The following is a 19,756-nucleotide window of genomic DNA, read 5'->3' on the forward strand; positions in this document are numbered from 1 at the left end:
AAATGATCTAATTCGAGTCACAGCCAAAGTTTGGATGTTTTGGAGACAAGGGTCAAGAGAGCAGACTTCAATGGTTTGGCCATGTCCAGAGGCGAGGGAGTGAGTATATCGGTATAAGGGTGCTGAGGATGGAGCTGCCAGGCAAATGAGCGAGAGGAAGACCAAAGAAAAGGTTGATGGATGTTGTAAGGGAAGTCATGAGGACAGTGGGTGCTACAAAGAAAGATGCAGGAGATAGGCTTGGATGGAAAAAGATGACACGCTGTGGCGACCCCTAATGGGACAAGTCGAAAGGAACAGCAGAAGAAGAAGAATATAAGTGAGCACTAGCAACATGATTCTTACTATCATCAGACAGCTTCTGCTTTGCAAGCTCATATAAGATCTTGCCAATGCAGACCTTGGAACGCTTCTTCCGCCTTTTCGTATTGTGGAGATGAGTCTGCATTTCCTTTAACTTCTTTAGGGTAAAGGCCAGCTTCGATGGTTGCTGAGGCAAAAACCCGGCTGTGGGAGAAGTTCGTTCAGGCCATGGAGAACGACTTCAGGATGGCTTCAAGGAAATTATGGTCCACCGTCTGGCGCCTCAGGAGGGGGAAGCAGTGCAGAGTCAACACTGTTTTGTGGGGATAGGGTGCTGCTGACCTCAACTCAGGATGTTGTGAGTCGGTGGGGAGAATAGCTCGAAGACCTCCTCATTTCCACCAACACGCATCCCCACGAGGAAGCTGAGTCCAGGTGCTCTGAGGCAGGCTCTTCTATCTCTGGGGTAGAGGTCACCGAGTTGGTTAAAAAGTGAAAAGATCCCAGATACTAGTGGCCGAAATGAGTTTCCTCCGCAGGGTGTCCGGGCTCTCCCTTAGAGATAGGGTAAGAAGCTCGGTCATCCGGGAAGGCCTCAGTGTTGAGCTGCTACTCCTCCGCATTGAGAGGAGCCAGATGAGAGGGCTGGGGCATCTGATTCGAATGCCTCCTGGACGCCTCCCTGGTGAGGTTTTCTGGGCATGTCCCACCAGAAAGAGACCCCGAGGACGACCCAGGACACGATGGAGAGACTATGTCTCTCTGCTGGCTTGGAAATGCCTCGGGATCCCTCCGGAAGAGCTGGAAGAAGTGGCTGGGGAAAGGGGAGTATGGCTATCCCTGCTGAAGCTACTTCCCCAGCAACCCGACCCGGAAAAGCGGTAGATAATGGATGGATGGATGGATATTGTGCAAATTGATTTATGGCTCCTTAAAGGTTCCTACCTTGTGCTTCCAAGAAAAAAAATGGCATTGCAGTCTTATTGTGCAGCTCATGCCTGTGTCTGTGCTTGGAGAGAGAGAAGTCCTCTTCTCTGAAGTGTTCAGAACAAACGACATCATATATTGACGACACCCATTGCTTCTTCGTCACTGCATCAAACGGCTGATGGCATGCACCCATAATTGCATACGATGCTTGTCTGATGGTATTTTGGAGTACCGTATTTTCACGGCCATTAGGCGCACTGTATTAAATGGCGCAGGTTCAGATGCAGCTGCAATGCCAGTATTTAACACATACATAAGGTGCACCGTATTATTAGGCACAGGCATAGTGGTGCTCACGAGATAGTGAGGCACAATTGCACCTTTATTTTTGTAAGCAGAAGAACAAGCTTATACAAACTACAAGCAATGGAAGACAGTCAACACACCAGCCTTACACACGGTGTCACTGCAAAAAAAACTCTTTACACCAAAGCAAACAGAACAGCACTACCAGCAGACAACAAGACGATGAGCAAAGAAATAATTGACACAAAACATGCACTTCAAACATTATTTATATACACGTTTAGCGCTGCAAAGCATGTAGCTATATAGCGACACTAGCTTCAAGCGTACGGTAGCATCCTTGCATGGTATTTACAAAGGCACCGGAAGGGAAACTGGTGGAGTTCAGTTGTACATACTTTACTGAAGTATTTAACAATGTAAACCATGACTTCGTTGTGCTTTATTTCAGTATTTAGCAATGTAGCTATAACATATAGCTATGTAGCGACACTATCTTAAACCATATGGTAGTGTATGCACGCTTTTTTAATACTTCAATAAAGTACAACCAAACTCATGTTTTGCTTTGGGTGCCTTTTAAATAGTGTGCGTGCATGTTACTGTAAGCTTTAAGATAGTATTGCTACACAGCTATATTGTATAGCTACGTAGTTAAATACCGTATTTTCCGCACTATAAGGCTCACCGAAGAGCCTTTAATTTTCCCAAAATGCCTTATATATGGATCAATAATTGAGCCGCAACAGATTTCGCAACTCCGGTAAACAGCCGCCAACTCCATTTTCCCCTGTAGAAGAAGTAGCGCACGGTGCATGCTGGGATATATGACTATGTGAAGCATGTCATTTCATTTCCATTTGTGTTTGTGTAAAGACCCCAAAATGACTCCTATACTACTACTACTACTACTACTACTACGACTACTACTACAACCATACTGCTTCACTGGCTTTGCTTAACCTGTCAGAATGCTGGTTTGTAATCTATTAATAAAGTTTGACTGACATTCTCTTTAGCGGAGCTCCATCTAATGGATGGATAATGTAAACCTCTACCGTAGCCTCTATTCTATGCACTTTATATATGAAAAAAAAGTTTTAAAATTGGTAATCCAGTGAAAGTGCGCCTTATAATCAGGTGTGCCTTATAGTACGTAAAATACGGTACTTAAAGTACAACCAAACTCAGTTTTCCTCCAGGTGGCTTTTTAAGTAGCATGCATGCATGCTCCCGTATGCTTTCAGCTACTGTCGCTATACAGCGACAGTGAAGAAAATAAATATTTGAACATCCTGCTCTATTACAAGTTCTCCCACTTAGAAATCAGGGGGGGTCTGAAATTTTCATCGTAGGTGCATGTCCACTGTGAGAGAGATAATCGAAAAAGAAAAATCCAGAAATAACAATGTATGATTTTTTTTTTAATGATTTATTTGTGTGATACAGCTGCAAATAAGTATTTGAACACCTGTCTATGAAAAAGAATTCTGACCCTCAAAGACCTGTTAGTCCGCCTCTAGAAGTCCACCTCCACTCCTTGTATTATTCTGAATCAGATACACCTGTGTGAGGTCGTTAGCTGCATAAAGACATCTGTCCACCCCATACAATCAGGAAGACTCAAACTTGTAACATGGCGAAGACCAAAGAGCTGTCTAAAGACACCAGAGACAAAATTGTACAACTCCACATGGCTGGAAAGGGCTACGGAGAAATTGCCAAGAAACTTGGTGAAAAAAGGTCCACTGTTGGAGCAATCATTAGAAAATGGAAGAAGCTAAACAAGACGGTCAGTCTCAATTGGAGTGGAGCCCCATGCAAGATATCATTTCGTGTGGTCTCAATGATCCTTAGAAAGGTAGGGAATCAGCCCAAGACTACACGACAGTAATTGGTCAATGACTTGAAAAGAGCTGGGACCACCATTTCCAAGGTGACTGTTTGTAATACACTAAGACGTCATGGTTTGAAATCATGCATGGCACGGAAGGTTCCCCTGCTGAAACCAGCACATCAAGGCCCGTTTTAAGTTTGCCATTGACCATTTGGATTATACAGAGGAGTGACGGGAGAAAGTTTTGTGAACAGATGAGACCAAAATGGAACTTTTTGGTCAAAATTCCACTAACCCGTTTTTGGAGGAAGACGAATGATGAGTTCCATCCCAAGAACACCATCCCTACAGTGAAGCATGGGGGTGGTAGCATCATGCTTTGGGGGTGTTTTTCTGCACATGGGACAGGACGACAGCACTGTATTAAGGAGAGGATGACAGCGGCCATGTGTTCTGAGATTTTGGGGAACAACCTCTTTCCCTCAGTCAGAGGATTGAAGATATGTCGTTGCTGGGTCTTCCAACATGACAATGACCTGACGCACACAGCCAGGAAAACCAAGGAGTGGCTCCGGAAGAAGCATATCAAGGTTCTCCTGTTGCCTAGCCAGTCTCCAGACCTAAACCCCATAGAAAATCTTAAGAGGGAGCTTAAACTCCATGTTTCTCAGTGACAGCCCAGAAACTCTGATCTAGAGAAGATCTGTGTGGAGGAGTGGGCCAAAATCCCTCCTGCAGTGTGTGCAATCCTGGTGAACAACTACAGGAAACGTTTCACCCCTGTAATTGCAAACAAATGCTACTGTACCAAATATTAACATAAGAGAGTTCAAATACTTATTTGCAGATGTATAACACAAATAAATCGTTAAAAAATCATACTTTGCATTTTCTGGATTTTTGTTTTTAGATTATCTCTCTCACAGTGGACATGCACCTGCGATAAAAAATTTCGACCCCTTCATGATTTCCAAGTGGGATGCAATATTGCAGGGTGTTCAAATACTCATTTTCTTCACTGTATATTGTATAGCTACATTGTGAAATACTTAAAGTGCAAGCGAACTCAATTTTTCAGTAGGAAGCAGACACATTAATCCGAGCATCCACAATCCATTCACAAATTGTGGCAAACTCGCCCGGGTTTGCCTCCTCATAAAGTTGTGTTCGCCATTTGTCATCCCTCGCCGCTCGGAATTTCGCTTTGTTTACCCTGTTCACGCCGATGTCCAGCGAATGAAGTCGCTTCATCAAGGCTCCCACTATAATAGCAAGCTTTGAGTTCATTAGCTTCGCTTGATTTTTCATGGCGGTTGTTTGTTGTTTGTTCATTAATCCATTGCTCCAGTTATTCTTCCAACTCGGGCCACCTCACCTTGTTTCCGCGGAAACTAAGCTTCGTCATCTCGACTTGGCAAAGCTAATTTTCCTGCTTCCTCAAGTGGAAGCAGACACGTTAGCCCAAGCATCCACAATCCATTCACAAATTGTGGCGTAACTCACCCGGGGCTGCCTCTTAATAACGTTGTGTTCGCCATTTGTCATCCATAGCAGCTCGGAATTGCACTTTGTTTACCTTGTTCATGCTAATGTCCAGCGATTGAAGTTGCTTCGTCAAGGCTGCCAGTCTTATAGCAAGCTCCTTGCAACTGCTTGAATTCACTCACGGCTGCTTGATTCAGATGTTTCTCTGATGGCTTGGAGTTTAAACTGTGTTGTATTGTTTATATTGCCTCCTATATTAAAAATACAGAATTAGCTTTTTGTGCACTGTATTGTCTGTGCTTTCATCCTGGATCAGGCTGTGCCAAGGTGGAATTTTAAAACTACACACCATGTCATCCTGCACTTTCTACTTTGGCTTCAGACCAGGCCTTTCCCACTCAGAAAGAGAAAATCTCTTCCAGTTTAACCATTTTTTCTTCGATTATTCACATACTCCGTCAGCCATTGCTTCTTAAAACATTTCTTTTTTAACTTTCTCCAATAATATTGAAAGTCAACATATGTAGCATGTCTAACTCGTCTTTGCTCTACTTGCCCAGACTGTTGGACGCTGTCATGATAAAACACATTGATGGGCTGCGTAAGTACTGCAACTGTAACATTTGTAATTATGAGTGTACGTCTTTAAGTGCAGCGATGGGGGGGCGGGTGTAAGGAAAAAGTGTGGCAGAGCAGGTCGTTGTTAGAGAAAGTTCCGTGTGCTGCCTAAAAGAAACCAGTGGCGTCTTTTAATTTTTTACAGTATGTATGTGAATTTTGCCATTGTATGTAACAACCAGTCATCCCTGACTCTTGAATCACATGGCAAAATACCTCAAACTGAATAGCTGTATGTTATACTTTCAATTTGCAATGGATAATTTTTTTTGCGTGAAACACAGAATATCTGTGAAGAGACTGCATTAGTGGTGCACAATTGCGGAGGCGCGCAGTTTAGAGAGAACATTGGCTGACGTTTCTTTTTTTTTTTTTTTTTTTTTTTGGCACACCATCCCATGATCGACCAAGTCTGCCTCGGTTGATCGTGATCGACGCATTGAGCACCCCTGTGCTAAAACATGTGCTAGCATGCATGCTAACAGTGTAACAAGTGAGATTAAGTTTACTTTGTTGGACAAGTCACACAACAACAATTGTAAATGTTGGAACTCTGTGTCATTGTAACGTCCCGTGTGTGACGCCTTGTCTATTTAGAACAAAAAGACCTATACGATCGTGAAAATATGGTACATTAAAAGAAGCAAAAAGAAAACTTGAAGCTGTTGAGAATGCGGGGCTGTGAACGGTAAACCGCAAATGGACAAGGGCACACTGTAATGTGAAATCAAAGAGCGTGTGACACGATTTTGGTAGCGAGTTGAATACACAAGATTTGGAATTTGGAAGTTAATTAAATTTTCAGTGGAAATATGGTTCATTTAAAATACTGTTTTAAAAATAATAGGAACACAGGAAGACATTTATTTAAAGAAATTTATAGAAAAAAAAATAATTCATTGATTCAAGATTGCTCGACAAATTGTAGTCTGATCCGACCGTGGCGCTCTAAATCAATCAAGTTAAATTTGTGAGGTGATGGAAGATTCCCTTTCCTGATTATTTTGTTCTGTATGTTTCAGCCAAACGGTGCACTTCAATTTACTTTTAAAGCATTTCAAGATGCTTTCAATGAACAATCAATCGCTTACAATGAAATAAATCCTTAATGATCAGTTAATAGTTTGCATCACGTTTAATGGATTGAAATTCTTCAGTGCCTATACACCTCACATTGCAATTCTTGAGAGTAGCCTGCTATATAAATTATAATTGATATGGGTGGCTGAGGACACACTTAAACTATTGTTAAGGCCTAGGCAAGATTAGCGAAACCTTGTTATACTTTATTTGGTCACATTGTTAGGATGTTACAGCAGGACCATAGGTGTGAGTGGTTGTTAACCACTATTACTTAGCTATAAAAACTATCCATCAATTATAAGTCTCCCAAAAAAACAACAACAATTGGCTCTGGTGGGATTTGTCGAAAACCAGTTCAGGGTATACCCCACCTCCTGGCCGAAAATAGCTGGGATAGGCTCCAGAACTCCTGTGACCATTGTGAGGATAAGTGGCTCAGAAAATGGCTGGATTGGTCTGGTGGGAAAATACCAGTACTTATATCCGCTCATCCCTGTGTAACTCTTAATCACACCACAAATATCTAATTTAACAACAGCTCTAAGCTGTCAGCCTCCAAGTGTTCACTCATGTCCATGTGGCTAGGGTACAAGAAGTTGTTTTGGTTGTAGACCGGGGGCTGGCGTCACCATTATCATATATACTAATATGTTGTTGGTGTCTTGTATAGTGGTGGCCATGGTATTGAAATTTAGCATTCAGCAAATAATTACCAGTTAAAATACCTTCCATTTGCAAAATCAGTTTATTTTTGTAAGAGTACTTACATTACTGGGAATTAGAGCACATAGGGAAGTGTTATTTGAGAGGGTGGAAAGGCCCACTCAGCATCGAGGGGAAATGACAGTTGATGATGTTTACACCAAACCGGAAACTTAATGTCAGTGTCCCTCATGAATTTGGGCGAAACTCTGTTAGCAATAAGATTTCTGATTCACTGTTGACACATATATACCACATTTAGAAGAGACATTAAAAAAAAACAAAAAACAAAACATCAATCCAGCACACTATATTTGTGGGCCTTGTTAGAGCCTTGTTACATCAGAATATGAAGGGCATTCACTTACATATTCCCTTTACTCCATTATATCTTTATTGTTACTGATACAGTGTTAGTAAATAATATTTAGATTTTAATGTATAATATATATTTTGGAGTTTACACCGATCTGATCAGTATCGGCCAAGAATTAATTAATAATTATGCTGACCTGCTGATCGACTTTCTTATAAGTTGACGATCGTTAATCGGCACCGCAAAAGACATTTACTGAAATTTGTCGCGTATAATGTGTCCAAGTACAATGCGCACCCTCAAAGTTGACCTAAAAACTGAGGAAAACCCTTCTACCATTGAACAATGTGCGCCACTAATTTGCTGCTGTCCATCTGCTCAGAATGTTAGGAATTATTTGTATTTCTACTTTGCTAGGTTTGTTTTTATTTTGTTTGTACTTGTATTGTTTTTCAAAAAATTGTCGTTACAACCCGGGTTCAATCCCAGCCCTCCCTGTATGGAGTTTGGATGTTCTCCCCGTGCCTGTGTGGGTTTTTTCTGGGCACTCCGGTTTCCTCCCACATCCCAAAAACATGCAACATTAATTGGACATTCTAAATTGCCCCTAGGTGTGACTGTGAGTGGGGTTGTTTGTCTCTGTGCCCTGCGATTTCCTGGCAACCAGTTCAGGGTGTACCCTGCCTCCTGCCCGTTGACAGCTGGGATAGGCTCCTGCACTCCCCATGACCCTTGTGAGGATAAGCGGCTAAGAAAATGGATGGATGGATGTCTTTACAACAATCATTAATAATAATTTTTCTGTATGTGCTGATGTTGCGGTAAAATATATCACGGGACAGGGCATAGGACATACTGTGCTCAAAGATGGCATAACATTTTATTAATACTATTAACACATATACAGTCTTAAATAAACTATTTGTGCAAAAACATTTTTTTGCATTAAATATTTGTGCATAAAACGTTTGTGCATAGTGCAGTTTATCCACTACATCACACATCCTTGGCCAAACCCTCAAAAGAAGCATCTCACTCATCTCTAATGTGGTAAAGATCCTCAGTAGCGACCTTTGCGCCATTGATGTCGAAGTCATCATTGATGACTTGGTCCAGTTCCGGTGTGCCTCTTGCATTGCATCATTAACAGTGATCCCATCTTCCGCACACAGCATGTCATCTTCTGTGTCATCCATGCCGTTTGTAAGGAAACATTTTTTGTATCCCAAGAGTCTTGCTTCCCTTTATTTCTCATTATTGTCAGCGATTTGAAGCGAAGGTCCACAATGCTAACAGCAGAGCCTCTAGCCCTCCATTCGGCTACAACATATAGCAGCTCTTCTATAGCATCAGGTCACTATCAAATTGAGAGTTCAAACTACGTAGGAAAAAGTGAGCATTTTAATTGTGTGCGCCCTCCTGTTTTTTTTTTTATGTACACATTACGCTAACTCCTATGTAGTTTAAGCTCTCATTGTTTTGATAGTGACCTGAAGCCATAGAGCTCTCAATGTTTTGAAGTGCAGCACTGCTTCCGGATTGCCCTCTTCATCGGTAGCAGTGATGACACTTTTTTTTTTTTCATGATCACTCGGCGTCAATTGAAATTGGACCAGGTATACTTGTTACCATGGGGACGACAACAATAATGGAGTTCACCGTGTGTTGATAAGAACAAAATGGGGAATTGGCGGTCACAGGTGCTTTGGAGAAGATGCTCGTTTCAGGCTTGCTTGAGATATTTTCACATGCTTGTCATCATGCCTCACTGTGATAAATAGATGAATCCGTCTTGTGATCGGATCGGTGATCAGTTATAATTTTATAAACTCTCTGATGGGTGATCTGCCTCAAACATTCTGATTGTGTGAAGCACAATTTTTATTCAGAATGCACCAGTACCATTTTTCCCCCATAGTACTAACCTAAATACGTTTCAGTACTGACTGAACCTGAATACTGATACCTAATAATGCCATTGATTTGCAAATCTAATTATGGCATACTTTTTTTCAAATATCAACACCACAGATGTGCAAGATGCAGTCTTCTCAGAATGCCCTTACTTGTTCATGGTTCCTGTTATAGACCAGTGCAATGACAATTGTGCTAAGGAAGTAGTTTAAAGTGATGAATCGTGCAAAAGTCTACAGTATATATTACTCATACTAATACTGATTGGACCAGCAATTTGCTCACGTACGCCTTGGCACTATACTGCTCTACCTGGCAGGAACTTTTGGACTTCAGAGACCAACACAAAGTCCCAGTTTTAACTGACTTTTACTGCAAACGCAACATTCCAGATAAGCTATCTAGACCCCTGGGCTCACTGTGGAATGTTGTCAGGCCAGCGAAGCGGTGGAGAGGAAGCAAAAGCAGGACCACTGGTAAAATTGATCAATATCACTGGTAAAATAAACTGGAGATCTTGGGACTCTCTCCTCTAACATCACCTGGATCAAGGAATTATTGAGTAACAGATCCCAGACTGAAAGAATCAGCTCCCACCTTTCCTCCACCTGTACACTGAGCACCGGCTTACCCCAGGGCTGCCTGCTAAGCCCCCTCCTGTACTGTCTACACCTTCGACTGCAGCCCAGTCCACAAAAATAACATCGGCAAATTTGGTGACGACAACAGTGTCCGCCTTATCTCAAAGAGACAGGAGGCAGAGAGGACGTCCCGAAGCTCACAACCTGGTGCACAGACAACAATATGGCACTGCCCACTATAAAAACAGGAGATTTTTGTGGACTTCAGGAGGAACAGAACTGAACTGGCTCCACTCTTCATCAACTGCAAGTGTGTGGAGAAAGTCTGCACATTCATGTTTCTGGGAGTCCTGATTTTTGAGGACCTATCCTCGATAGACAACATCTCGGCAAGTCATCAAGAAGGTCAACAGCGTCTCCACTTCCTGAAAACTACCTGGACACAAAGTTGTGGCTGGCCTTTTACAGCTCATCTATCGAGAGCCTGCTGATGTACTGTGTCTCCATTTGGTACAGGAGTTCCAGTGAGGCAGAGAGAGCAAGGTTTCGGAGGACAATCAAAGCAGCACAGAAGATCGTTGGATGCCCTCTCCCCTTCGTGGCAGACATTTATTTCTCTCGGTGCCTCAGCAAAGCTCAGACCATTGTTAAAGACACTACAAACCCCGGCTATCAACATTTTTGAGCTTGTGCCTTCTGGAAGATTGTACAGACGTGCAAAAGCAAAGACCAACAGACTAAGGAACATTTTTTTTTCTCCCCAAGAGCCATTACCACCCTGAACTCTGCTTTTTTTCTAGCCGTGTTATTAATGCAAAGAGGCTGATTTCAATATCTTGAGCAATATTTTATGCATTCTATTTTACACATATTTTGATTTATTGGTGTTCTTATGTTTATTTATTTTGCTTTTGTGTGTGCACTGAAGTAGGAGAGGCGCTCCAATTTCATTGTACAGTTTGTATGATGGCAATAAATAGCATTCATTCATTCATAAAAGTTTAGTTACATGAACACATGTAATGCTGTAGCTAAGTATGAGGAAAGGGTTGCCCAAACATTTTGGCCCCAAGATCTACTTTTCAAGTTGCCAGCCTCTTGCGATGTACCAATGGGTGGGGAGTTTGCTAGAACGGGCCTTTATGGACGCATGCGCAGTAACATGTCAGAAAAAGCCAGCATTGGTCAAACCGACTGTTAGTCATTCGACGCACGCGATCTACATATTGGTCACTCCTGAATCAAGCAACGAGATGGATAATAGGCTGACTTTTTTTTTGGCATGCGGTGACGCGATCGACCAAAACTGCCTCAAAGATCAATTGGGAGATTGCGATTAACGCTCTAGCACCCTTGTACTAGATTTTCATACAGTTTAGCGATATTGGCTCAGAGGTTTCGTGACTTGGTGCCAACCCTGTGAAAGATGCTCACATACCTGCAGACATTTCCAGGAGAATCGAATTCAGTATTTTAAATGTAACATTAATATCTGCTGATATAAATTGTATTGTTTCATATATTGCATATATTAGAAAATATTTTGCTACCTCTACAAGTCGAAAAAAAAGTTCTTTCCGAAAATAAACATGTGTGCTTGTTATATGGATATGACTCTGACTGTAACCTTAAGAATTAGTACAAGTTTTATTTTTCCAGGTATTCGGGTTTTAGTGGATGCTAGAGAGAAGCTTCACATTCCATGGGGCCACTTGTCCAATCAACGTCATGGAGATATGTTGATGGCGTTTGATACCCGGTCTATGGTGGCCCATGGCCATGGTATGGTGCAGCCCAAGGTTTTTCAGCACTACCTACCATCCATTCGAGCCCTGTGGACTGACCAGGGAATCCAGAATGCTTATGATCGTCGCAGAGAATTCCAATTGGTAAGTAGCCAAGTGTTTGGTTCATAGAGCTAAAACAATGCATTATCTAAATGAAAAATTGCAATAGTTTAAGCCACAAATTTGTCCTCTTTAAGATGGCAGAATTGCAATTTATTAATTATAAATACTTTTGCCTTGATGAAATACAAAAAGATTAAAAAAAACCTCAGGTGTAGATATATGACATCTTCAGCAAGAATTCTCCAACTGAGTGTGAGGTGAGTACTTTTTCCAGGGGAAAAAAAATGTTGCCAAGTCACGGACAACAGGACAAACATGTTAATGCACCTTCAAAGACACCATTTTTAAATTGATTTAAGTGGGGCATGGAAGAAAAAACAGCCGTCTGCTCATAAGTACAATATAATATATTGAAATTACTAGAATGAATTAGGGATGGGCAATTAAATGATTGTGACTAGTAGTTGCGATAAATTTCAGGACGATCGTGGTGATCAGATGCTGCGTATTTCCTCGATCAAACGTACTATGTACTGAGAAAAGGCAGTCTTGTCAACCTTTTCCTACTCCTCTTCTGTTTGCAAGTTTTGAAACCAATGCTTTCCTCCATGATAAGTGTGTGTGTATATATATATATATATATATATATATATATATATATATATATAATGCGATGTCTACCGATGACACACAAGGTTGGCATTTGCTATCGAATGTTGCATTTGGCACAGCACTGCAGTGACGACAGATGGTACAGCCAATACAGTGGTGGAGTGATTTCAGAAATTTGGGCAGCATTGTAAAGTAAATGCACAAAGGAAAATTAAATAATTAAATGTTCTTGTAGGCGTCGTGATATGGTAAAAAACAAAAAGAGGCTTTACTCAATCAGGGTTTTGGGACCGATCAATTAGTTAAAAAAAAAAAAAAAACGATAACTGATCACATCACATGATTTGTTCATTACTGTATTTACTTCTGTACTTAATACTGCGTACTTTAAAAATATTCTCGAGCCTTTTAGACAAAAGATAAAAAATGACCTTTAAGTGGAATTCAAGGAGTGGCCACTAACATAAGTTTAAATTTTCAGTCAAGTTAAACCATTGCTTTAGAAAGCCGCCCTTGAAATTTTCACCCCCTTGAAATTTTCACCGACGGTAAAGGGGGTGCTAGCCACTGTTCCCTCCAAGGTGCACACATGCGGAATTGCACACTGCTGATCTGTTCTCTGCGCACAGACATTCTGCATTGTGGAGAAAAAAAACTAAACATCCAAACCAAATTGAAAGTACAACACAACTATTCAGTTTGTGCCGTTTTGCAATGTGATTCAAGGAGTGAGGGGTAACTGTGACTGGCTGCTACATCTAATGGCACAATTCACATATTTACTTACACGGCCTGTCAATGTTGGTTACAATGACAGCATCCTTATGCGCCCCCTACCACTGGTGTTTAGTAAAGCAGTGTGGGCAATGTAGAGCGAAGATGATTTCGACACGCTGCTTATCTTTCCCGTTGATTGAAAATAGTGAAAGTAAAAAAAAAGAAATGCTGTTATTTTAAGATGCAGTGATTGTCGGAGTATGTGCTAATAGAAGAAAAGGCGGTTAAAAATAGATTTTTTTCTCTTTTTTTTGAACGAGAAAAGTCTTGTTTGAATAATATTGGATAATGTTGCGTCACCAAATTAGTGAGTTTTCGGAAGGAAATGTGTGGACAGAATAGAAGTTGGACTTCACTTCACTTTGTTGGGGGAGAGCGCCAAAACCAGAGAGAAGAGGCCTGAGGTGACTGGTAAATAAATCAAACCCAGAGCAAGTAAAAATTCTCATCGACAATATTCTCCTTGCCATCAACATGACTGCATCTCTGCTGTCAATCCAACAAATTCACAGTCCCGTGGCAAAGTACCTGAGGATACTAGAAAGCTGACGTTGCAAAAGTTACACCTTTTGAATTTTTTAATTCAACTAATGCAATAGTGCAGGATGAGATGGTGTGTAATGTTAAAATTCCACCTTGGCACACTTTCATCTTGGATAAAAGCTTAGACAGTACAATGCACAAAAAGCTAGTTCTGTATTTTAAATCTTTTCCTTTCGGCTTCTTCCGTTAGGGGTCGCCACAGCATGTCATCTTTTTCCATCTTAGCCTATCTCCTGCATCTCCCGCTTTAACCCCATCTGCCCTCATGTCTTCCCTCACCACATCCATTAACCTCTTTGGTCTTCCTCTCGCCATTTTGCCTGGCAGCTCAATCCTCAGCACCCTTCTACCAATATACTCAATCTCTCTCCTCTGAACATGCCCAAACCATCGAAGTCTGCTCTCTCCAACCTCTCCCTAATGAGCTCATGTATAATCCTATCCAACCTGCTCACTCCGAGCGAGAACCTCAACATCTTCATTTCTGCTACCTCCAGTTCTGCTTCCTGTTGTTTCTTCAGTGCCACCGTCTCTATACCGTACATCATAGCCGGCTTCACCACTGTTTTATAAACTTTGCCCTTCATGCTCGCAGAGGATCTTCTGTCTCATAACACACCAGACACCTTCCGCCAGCTGTTCCAACCCGTTAGTTCACTTCCTTACCAAACTCACTATTGCTCTGTATTGTTGTCCCTAAATATTTGAAGTCATCCATCCGTGCTATCTCTTCTCCCTGTAGCCTCACTCTTCCCCCTCCACCTTTCTCATTCACGCACCTATGTTCTGTTTTACTTCGGCTAATCTTCATTCCTCTCCTTTCCAGTGCATGTCTTCATCTTTCTAATTGTTCCTCCGCCTGCTCCCTGCTTTCACTGCATATCACAATATCATCTGCGAGCATTATGGTATGCATCAAGGGGATGCCAGTCTAACCTCATCTGTCTGCCCATCTATTAACCAATGCAAACAGGAAGGGGCTCAGAGCTGATTCCTGATGCAGTCCCACCTCCACCTTAAATTCTTCTGTCACATCTAAGGCACACCTCACCATTGTTCTGCTTCCATCATACATGTCCTGTACTATTATAACATATTTCTCTGTCACACCAGACTTACACATGCAGTACCACAGTTCCTCTCTTGGTACTCCGTTATAGGCTTTCTCTATTCACAACGACAATGTAGCTCCTTCTGACCTTCTCTGTACTTTTCCACTAGCATCCTTAAAGCCTAAGTGTCATTGTAAATATTCTAAAATAGACATTGTAATGAAAAATACATCCAACATTATTCACTTCAATATCTGTACGAAAAAATAAATGTGAGCGGAGAGCGTGTCATCCATGTGCAAAGTTGCAGAAATGTCATTCTAAGATATCCAAGTGGTCGCCATATTGGCTGCATCCTCCGTCCGTGACGTCACCCGGACATTCGCCAATGAAAACGCGGTGCACCTTAACTATGGGAGACAACCGCGCTCCTTCTGACACGGAAGCTCTTTTCGAAAAAGAGAACACCACCGAAGTTACTGGGACAATATTGCCCTATTGTTTCGAGCCATATTCAGATGATATGCGATCACGGCCAAACCCCATCCCCGTCCGATCCACTTTCGCGGTGGAGATAAGCCATCGCGCCTCATCGGAGCCGAGCAGTTCTGCTTTAGGGGTTGTTCATTGACGCCGCACTAGCGATGAATGACACAATCGAGTCGCGGCGCTTTGCTGCGCGCACGCGGCTGAGTGAGGCATTCTCGACTGGGTTCTTCAGAGCCACCCCCGTCCGCAACGCCCGACGCGCAGCCGACGCGGAACCCGTGACCGCCAAACGCGGCGCCTCAGCCAGTTTGGCTGATTTTCGGCACCGTGGTGGCATATAATGGAGCCGAGCTGTGGTGCTTTTAGGGGGATATTCATAGCCGCCGCAGTACTCGATGAACGCCGTCGAGCCGGGGCGCGTTACTGGGCGCACGCGGCTGAGTGGGGCATTCTTGGCTGGGTTCTTCAGATTCGCCGCCGTCCGACGCGCACATTGACATATTTCGTACGCGGATCGTTTATGTTATGAGAGACCGATTACGTGGTCCACCCCTTCCTGGAGGTAAAACTAATGGAAACAAACGAGTCCACTTGGGGGTGCCGCTGTTTTTTACTTCACTCCCTGCTTCTTCTCGAAAAAAAAAATCCCTCGATTTTCATGGCAGGAGTTACAAAAAGCTGTATATGTCAAAATAATTTTTTGTGGTGAAAAAACACCTGTGCACATATTGGCTGACGTTTTTTCATTAATAACATAGTAAAAATCATCCATTTCATGACAGTACCCCTTTAAGGCAAATAACGCATCTGTGGTACTCTTCCTAGGCATGAAACCATACTGTTGCTCGCAGATACTTACTTCTGTTCTGAGTCTAGCCTCCACTACTCTTTCCCATAACTTGATTGTGTGGCTCATCATCTTTATTCCTCTATAATTCCCACTGCTCTGAACATCACCGTTGTTTTTAACAATGGGAACTAGTACACTTTTCCTCCATTCTTCAGCCATCATTTCACACGCTAGTATTCTGTTGAATAAGTTGGTCAAAAACTCCACAGCCATCTCTCCAAATTGCTTCCATACCTCCAGCGGTATGTCATCAGGACCAACTGCCTTTCCATTTTTCATCTTTTATAGTGCCTTTCTAACTTCCCCCTTACTCATCATTGCCGCTTCTTGGTCTTGGTTCTTCTACTCTTCCTTCTTTCTCATTTTCTTCATTCATCAACTTCTCGAAGTATCCTTTCCATCTATTTAGCACACTATTGGCACATTTCCATCTCTATCCTTAATCACCTTTACCTACTGCACATCCTCCCCATATCTATCCCTCTGTTTGGCCAACCTGTAGAGATCCTTTTATCCTTCTTTCGTGTTCAACCTGATGTACATGTCGTCATATGCCTCTTGTTTAGCCGTCGCCACCTCTTTCTTTGCCCTATGTCACATCTCAAAATATCCCTGCTGCCTCTCCTCAGTCCTCTTCATGTCCCACGTCTTCTTTGCTAATCTCTTTCCTGGGATGACTTCCTGTATTTTGGGGTTCCACCACCAAGTCTCCTTCTCCTCTTTCCTGCCAGAAGACACCCCAACTACTGTAATACCTGCCTCTCTGAGTACATTGGCAGTATTAGTCCAATCTTCCGGGAACTCTTCCTGTCCATCTAGAGCCTGTCTCACCTCTTTCCGAAAGGCCACACAACATTCTTCCTTTCTAAGCGTCCACCACATGGTTCTCTGCTCTACCGAAGTTCCGAAATGTTTTTATTTTCCATGTTTTAATTTGACTGTTTTACTTGTTACAAATTATTTTGGTTGTACTTTTAACAATTACAAGTGAAATTTTGCTAATTATATGTATCACATCAGGAATCAATATATGCAGATACTTTAACTGAAAGACAGACTTCTGTGCAAAAAAATGTGATAAGAATATCCCTACATGGTTTATGATTTAAGTATTTTGGTGTTTTCAGATATTTATTTTTGACCCGGTAATGTGATGTGATTAGATTTTGTTGGAGTTAATTCAAGACTGTTAACCTGAGAGCCTGCAAGGGAGAAATTCAGTCTGTCTATTGGCTTATGTACTCCAGAGATTCCAAGTCACATTTGTTTATTTGGATCATATTTAATAGTAATAATTTTTGTCCTTGAGATCTCATCACTGGCCAGAAATGTAAAAGTAGAGCCCCATGAATAATTGTGAAGATTTACAGAAAAAGCACTTACAATACTTATTCACGCCATCTCTTTTTCTTTCTCTTAGGGGGAGTCAGTCAGGTATTTCCTGGACAATTTGGAAAAGCTTGGACACTCGGTAAGTCCCACGAGTCTTTCAAATGGCAGGAAACCTGGTCCACGATATGAATCGGATGCTCTTTAAATCATTTTAAATAAGAATTGAAAGGATGGTCTTTGTTTTGTATGGTTTGTTTCCACATTTCTTTGAATGTTTATTCATACATTATTGTGTCCTTTGTTGCAATCTGCCAATGCAGCTTGAACTACAGCCTCAACTCATCTCAACTCAACTATTAAAGCACACAACTGCCATGGAACAAAAGCGCTGTATATAAAACCTAAAACGGTAATTAAAATTATATAATAATCACAACTAAAAACATTTTCTAATACAGTAGGTCCAGTTTAAATACAAAGAATGGCTCAATAAATTATTGACACAAAGCATGCACTCTAAACAATATTTACATGCTCCTAGCATGCTTTGCAGTGTTAACATGCCGTGAGTGTGTACAACATCATCAGGAATGACCTGCCTACACAGGCATTGTATGGAGCAATTGAACTGAAGCAGGTTCTTCTGCTTGCATATGTGAAATGCAATTTTTTCCTCACTGCCTCGTGGGCACCACCGTATGTTAGCTTACATGCATGCTAACAGTGTAACCAGTGTGTTTAAGTGTAGTTTGTTGGCCAAGTCACACATTTGCAAATGTTTGAGCTTAGTCTGCACATAGGTTGAACCACATTGTAAGGTGCCATGTGTAATGTGGGGCCTCGTCTACTTAGAAGAAAAAGACCTATACGAATGTCAAAATACGTTACATGGAAAACAAACAAAAACCTGGAGAACAAAATTGCGAATATGCGGGGCCACAAAGGGAGAACTACAAATGTGTAAGGGGACACTAATATATATCGTATGTTGTAAAATTAGGTACTCACACAGAAGACTTTATAAATGTTTATTTACATACCTTTTTTCCAAACAGTGACTGTAACACAGCAGTAAAATGGCTCAAGCATGACGGAAAAGTCATTGCTTTTATTCACCCTCCTCCTGTTCACTCAAACCACTAAAGTATCGGAGTTGAACAGCCTCAGAAAATTAGACATATCGTTTCAGTCGCTCAGTTCCTCTCAGTGTCATTTTCATCTTGGGTTACTATTGAAGTTGTACTCTTTTCCTCACGAACCAGTCCAGCCTTTTAATCCCTTAGTGATAGTAGATTCTTTCACACTGCTCCATGCATTTAAAATCCACTGAAAGAGCTTCGCATGCGGCCAGTTTCTACGAAAGATTTTTAAATTAATTAAAAAAATATATTTTGCTTTCGGGGGTGTCATGCACCATCCTTCTTTCAGGGCACCAAAAAACTAGCGCTGTCTTGTTCTACTCCCAGTTGAGGTAGATTCTTCTTCTACTCCCAATAAAAGGAAACTCCCCTCCTTCTTCTCCACATTTGAAGCCTCTGCACATGTCCAAACCATAGACCATCGTAGGGAATAGCCATGCTTAAAACCTTTTCATTCGAACAAGTTTTTGTTGTACTTTTAAACTCATAGCCGCTAGTGTAAAAAACATTTTAACTGCATCAGAAAACAGGGCGCAGGGATTACTGCGATTAAAACAACAACAACTTGCCGTCAGGAAAATACAATACTCAGTTCAAATCCATCCATAATCAAAGAACTCAAAACAAATAATTGCAATCTCCTGTGGTATAGCAAAATAGATGAGCAGAATGATAGAGCAATCACCTTATTGTTGTGGAGGGGTTTGTGTGTCCTGATGATCCAAGGAGCTAAGCTGTCTGGGGCTTTATGCCCCCAGAAGGGTCATTCACGGCAAGGTGTGATGGACCAGACAAAGCATGAACAAAAGTCCCACGTGTTGGGATACAGAAATGGATTCAGGTTTCCCTTGCCCGGACGTGGTTCATAAGGGTCCCCCTCTGGAGCCAGGCCTGGAGGTTGGGCTTGAAGACGAGCTCCTGGTGGCCAGTCCTGCACCCATAGGGCTCGGCTGGGCACAGCTCGAAAGGCTAGCATGGGTCCTCCTTCCCATGGGCTCACCATCTGCGAGAGGGGCCGAGGGGTCGGGTGCAATGTG

The 19,756-nt window shown here is 42.0% G+C and overlaps 1 protein-coding gene across 2 annotated transcripts in view; it reads left to right on the plus strand.

The window, feature by feature from the left end:
- Nucleotides 1-19,756, plus strand: part of gna13b (guanine nucleotide binding protein (G protein), alpha 13b) — a 60,472-nt gene that overhangs the window by 5,915 nt on the left and 34,801 nt on the right. For both annotated transcript variants that reach the window (XM_061847469.1, XM_061847468.1), the window contains exons 2-3: nucleotides 11,735-11,964; nucleotides 17,669-17,719. In XM_061847469.1, coding sequence (XP_061703453.1) covers nucleotides 11,735-11,964; nucleotides 17,669-17,719 — 281 coding nt within the window. The remainder of the gene's footprint in view (nucleotides 1-11,734; nucleotides 11,965-17,668; nucleotides 17,720-19,756) is intronic.

The sequence above is a fragment of the Syngnathoides biaculeatus genome, chromosome 16 (genome assembly GCF_019802595.1).
Source record: "Syngnathoides biaculeatus isolate LvHL_M chromosome 16, ASM1980259v1, whole genome shotgun sequence".
Classification (NCBI taxonomy): Eukaryota; Metazoa; Chordata; class Actinopteri; order Syngnathiformes; family Syngnathidae; genus Syngnathoides; species Syngnathoides biaculeatus.